Source organism: Protomyctophum parallelum, assembly GCF_964188405.1.
Source record: "Protomyctophum parallelum genome assembly, chromosome: 1".
Classification (NCBI taxonomy): Eukaryota; Metazoa; Chordata; class Actinopteri; order Myctophiformes; family Myctophidae; genus Protomyctophum; species Protomyctophum parallelum.
Window position 1 is genome coordinate 65799835 of NC_139697.1, and position 5345 is coordinate 65805179.

The 5345-nt window shown below is 39.6% G+C and overlaps 1 protein-coding gene across 1 annotated transcript; it reads left to right on the top strand.

Moving 5' to 3' along the window:
• The first annotated feature begins 1997 nt into the window (after positions 1-1997).
• thy1 (Thy-1 cell surface antigen) lies at positions 1998-5345 on the top strand. Its single transcript, XM_083788943.1, has 4 exons — positions 1998-2046; positions 2669-2712; positions 2874-3194; positions 3400-5345. Exons 2-4 carry the CDS (start codon positions 2682-2684, stop codon positions 3507-3509), a joined length of 462 nt encoding a protein of 153 aa, XP_083645069.1. The 5' UTR covers positions 1998-2046; positions 2669-2681; the 3' UTR covers positions 3510-5345.

Sequence of the window (5345 nt, forward strand, 5' to 3'; positions counted from 1 at the left end):
ACACCTTGAGGACGTGAGGGCAAAGGTCACATCAAGGGTCTCACTTATCCGTCGCCTCGCTGGTACGACCTGGGGAGCTTCCGCCAACGCATTGCGGATTTCCACCCAAGCCCTGGTCTTCTCTGCAGCTGAATACTGTGCCCCAGTCTGGTGTAGAAACCCACATGTCAAAAAGGTATCCACCAGTGCATGGCTGGCGGCCTCTTTGGAAGTAGGAGTGGGAGTCTGCTGGGCCCTCATGTATGCACCACTACATCTGTGACCCCTGACACGGGTGATGGCGTTGAAGGAGAGGACCTATACCACGCCGACTATGGACCCTACTGAACCGCCTGCGTACTGGACTCGGCTGCTTCAAATCAGCAATGAAGAAGTGGGGTTTGACAGACAGTGCAGTATGCGAGTGTGGCGAGACTGAGCAGTCTGCCGAACACATAATTAACACCTGCCCCCTGTACAGACCTCCTTCGGAGGCCGGCCTCTTCCACATGGGACCAGAGACAAGGGCGTGGCTACTCGATACTGAGTTGGACATTTGAGGATGATACACAAAAGAAGAAGAAGCCAAAGAAAGAAGAAACGATTTTGCATATGGGGAGGGGTCAGAGGGTTATGAGTTTGAATGTATTTATTGTTGTTGTTATTGTTACGATTTTGAAGAAATATATGTTGATATTTCAGTTGTATTGTAATTTAATTAGTTAATCTGATTAATGCTGTAGTCTGTTTAAATGTTAGTCTTTGTCTATTCCCCTATATAAAGAGTGGACTGATCGTCATCACTCACTATATACAGTATGTTCCCCTCATGTCTCCTTTTGGTTAGGTCAGTTGTGTTAAGTTCAGTTCTGTTTGTCCTCATTTGTTTTGGGCATAGAACTATTAATTATCATATTTTTTTATTGGAAAACATTTTAGAGAAAAGTCTGCTGGTGTCTCTCTTGCTGACCAACTTGGTCCCCAACACCCTACTAGAAGACATCTAGTTTGTTTTGTTTTATAATGCAATATCAGTGATGGCTCTCTACCTCTGCAGCAATTTATGTTTCTACCTCTGGGAGATTTATTCATTGCCTCAGCAGATTTTTTCTGTTTGTTATGGAAATAGAGTTACCTCGGCTCCCAATGTATCCAAAATCTTTACAAAACATCCTGCAGATGCTCAGTTATTAGTATGCGCAGAAAGAAGACAAATCCCAAATGTCACATTACAAATAATATTTAATTTAGTACTGGTGATTCAATTGCAAATGTATTTTATCTATTGGACAAATATTGAACTGTGTTTATGCTAGTCTTCAATAACAAACACATTACGGCATAGATATATAATATCTGATGTTATCTGGTGCAACACAGGGTAAAAAACTGTCACCATTCCAAAACAAAACTGAGATATGGAACTGCCTCCCAGGGAGGCAGCCACCCCTCCCCTCCTCTCTCTCTCTCTCTCTCATAGCAAATGCTCTTATCCAGATTGACTGACAATAAGCGAGATTAATAATCGTATACATACAGCAGAATGCAGAGAGCACAGTGTAGTACCTCAACAAAGTATAATACAGGTAAACCACCTAGCATCTGTCTAAACTCTCTCTCTCTCTCTCTCTCTCTCTCTCTCTCTCTCTCTCTCTCTCTCTCTCTCTCTCTCTCTCTCTCTCTCATTCCTTGGTTTAGTGCAGGCAGGGACTCCAGGAGTGACTACTCGCAGATGGTGAGAGTTTGTATTAGCAGTGATTGCACAATCACTTTCTGTCTGCTGGTCAAGCAGAGCAGGTGCTGGTTGGATGCTGGTTTGAACCTCCAGCTATGAAATTTTGAATGGTGAGTCATCGTGGTTAACAAACCAAGAACAACCAGAAACCATAGTGCCCTTATATGGTATAATGATGTTCTCTCTCTCTCTCTCTCTCTCTCTCTCTCTCTCTCTCTCTCTCTCTCTCTCTCTCTCTCTCTCTCTCTCTCTCTCTCAAAGCCAGCTGCCTTAATCTACCCCTGACATCACACTGCTGAGCACTGAGGAAAACTCGAACGGCATCACAGAAGGTGAGGATGATTTAACACGCTATTACTTGCTAATGAAGAGCTGTAGCAAATCATGGCACCATGTGGCGCTGTGTGATGCTCAAATGTTTTCTCATTCATATTACTCTGGATGATCAATTTGTTTTATACCTATTATGAACTTTAAAATAAATGTTTAGATTAAGAATAAATTAAACTGATTTTTTTAAATCAATATAGATTGAACAGTACAGTATACTCTACATTATGAGCGGACATATTATTATTATTACAATTATTATTATTATTATTATTATTATTTTAATAATGATTGCAGTTAATTCATGTCAATATACACAATACAGTGTATAGATGCTAATACTTAGATAGCTAAACTGTTTACAGATGTTTAAGCAACAGTATGCCATTGTTGGCTATGTTTCAATTGGCTATGTTTCAAGCCTCAATGCAGTGTGGGAAGTAAGACATGTGTTTTTTAACATTACGATGGATGCATCTCTCTCCACCATTCTTACAGATTTGTTTTCCTATAGAGCCATGATAATGTTATGAAATAATAGCAAAATACACAAAGCATCTGACTGTTATGTTCTGTGATATAGGCTGGGAGATATTAACTATCTCTTTATTTGATCATTTTTAGATAAGTTGAGACAATGATCCTCCTTGCCATGATTTGCCTTTTCGGTAAGATAACTAAGTGTTGTAGGATAAAACACACTGTAAAACATTTACATTTCACAGGTATTTACATGATGTTTGGAGATCAATTGTTTTGATGCCCCAAACTAACATTCTAGCTTTGGAACAGCAAATATCTAACAATGTCTTTGTTTTATACTGTATAGGCTTTGCCTCAGCCCAAAAGGTGACTCGGATAAAGTACTGTGGGATAGATAAGACTCATCTAAGGATTGATTGCCTGTATGAGGTTCCTGCTGAGTCACCAGATGCAATGTGCAAGTTTACACAAGGTGAAAGGATTGTTGACACCACTGACCCAGAGGAAGAGCAGGATGGTGCCTACAAGAACAAAGCCAAAGTTCGCATCTACCCAGGCAATATCTGTCGCCTCCGTTATAATAACCTCTCTGAGGGAAGGACCAATTTCAGCTGCTCTGTTAAACAGACCGAGACGTCAAAGCCTAAATCCGCTAGTGTGGAAAAAAGTAAGTTACTGCCAATCATCACCTTCCCTACACCATAAACTCCTGAGTGTTCATTTGTGTTATGAACACCCATGAGAATACTGCTGCACACTGTCACATACAGTATACGGTATATCTTTGCTTTTCCCCGTAATTTGTCGCCTGTGATTCGCCTGACACTGGCCAACTCTCACCATTGGTATCTGCATTGTCCGTCTCTTTGCAGAGCTCCTTCTCCCCTGCTCAGCTTTGAGTGTCCTGTTTCAGAGCTGCAGTGGACTGCTGTTGACCTTGATGACACTCCCTACACTGCTGGGGATACACCACTGGCTGTGAATAACAATAAGGAAAAAAGGCTTCTTTTACACAATCAATAACCAATGCATCCATAATCATGAGACTAATATCATTGCACTATCTTCAATGTTGTGCCTACAGACTAACTGCAGTGACTTGAATGTATACAAACTACCAAAAATATTATAGTACGCCACAGTGCTGCATAATCTGCACTGTGCACATAATACTATGCATACAGTATCTACTATTGCACTCAATGTTGAATACTCTGTACAGTATATACTCTACTGTTGCATAAATCTTGTCTAAGATGAAATGTAGAGTTTAACCACTTGAACCCTAGCCTCCCTATTCTGGGGTGATCACACGCTTTGTGAGCTTGAAGATGGGCTATTTTCAGTTCAGATATTTAATGTAGAGCAAAAAGAGGATGGCCCCTAGTATAGAGCCCTAGGGGACTCTGGTTAACTGAATATAGGGTTTAAGTGGTTGGGGGTGAGTGGATCACTTACAATGCCCAATGATTTGTCCCAGAGAAAGATAAGCACTATATTTTATGTAATGTTTGCGCTTCGGACAACATATATAATATGCTTGTGTGAATTAATTTTACTCCAGCTAATTACAATGATTTCATTTTGTACTCTTACTTGAGTATCAGTATGCGATTGCACTCTTCTTTTTCACCTCCTCCAGGATGAACTATAGATGACGAGAAATAATAGAGTAGAATCTATATAGTTGGTAGATGACACCCGTGTTTCAATCGCAAGTATTTATTCTCTTTAATCGGAATCACATGGAACAGTGAAGGTATACAATGAAACCTGTTCACATTTGAACATAATAAGTTGTGAAATAACTAACATCTTTAAGATGAAATGTGTAGATATGTCCTAGTGTCCTTGAAGGCAGCTTTATTAAAGGGAAATTTCATCCATATGCGATGAAAACGGGTACAAACCCTTTTGTTTGTTTGTTTTCATAGTTTTTGTTTTGTATTTTACACTGTACTGTAGTTATTCCAGAGTTATAATATTGGTATGTTTACTTCACAGGTCCAATTTACTCCAATAAAGGTAAAACCTATATCTTCTTAGATGCATCAATTATCAGTCATTATATATTATATATTATTACCTGTATTATATGCTATGTGAGATGTAGTGGGACAGAATTAATACCAGTTAAGATTGATTTGAGATTTGTTTCACTAGCATGTACTTGTACTGGCTCCTTTATAACCTTTGCACATATATATCCTCAAATTCACATTTCTGAGGCATGTTGCTACCAAATACTGTAAAGGCTGAATAGCAGACAGACAATATACACAACAACAAAAGTCTGGAACTCTTTGCATTTTGGAGACACTGTGAAATCTGAAGTCTGGTTCATACATACATCATGGATGCCTCGTTAATACTGGATATTTCAGGATGTCACACACACCTTTCTCCAGGTGATTCCATTGAGATTCATCATACTGTTTGGGTTGATTGGATGGACTGATTTAGCTTGGATAGCACACTGACACACTCCAGTTGTGCACTCGTGATCTTACTGTAGTAGACCCTGCAGAGAGAAGGAATCTCTGTCTACAGCCACACACAATGCATTGTCATCCTGATCTGCTTGAATTACTTTGGTTGAAGCAACAGAGGGCAGTAGAGGATTCTCACTCATCTTTTTTCCCATGGCTGTGTTTATGTCATAGACTGGTTTATTACCCTCTTTTCATTAGACCACTCCTGTCAGAATGACTCAAGCATTGTTTAGCCATACTTTCAATGGTATTTTGTTGAATTTCCCTGCCCTCACAAATGTTAATAGTTTAGCATTTTGCTGCTTGTATACCTTTATACTTAGTGA

What these genes read in the sequence shown, in the direction of transcription:
- thy1 (XM_083788943.1), top strand. Translation starts at nt 2,682, where the DNA reads ATGATCCTCCTTGCCATGATTTGCCTTTTCG. An exon ending in TGCCATGATTTGCCTTTTCG is followed by an intron (nt 2,713 to 2,873) that starts GTAAGATAACTA and finishes TATACTGTATAG; the next exon opens with GCTTTGCCTCAGCCCAAAAG. An exon ending in ATCCGCTAGTGTGGAAAAAA is followed by an intron (nt 3,195 to 3,399) that starts GTAAGTTACTGC and finishes GTCTCTTTGCAG; the next exon opens with AGCTCCTTCTCCCCTGCTCA.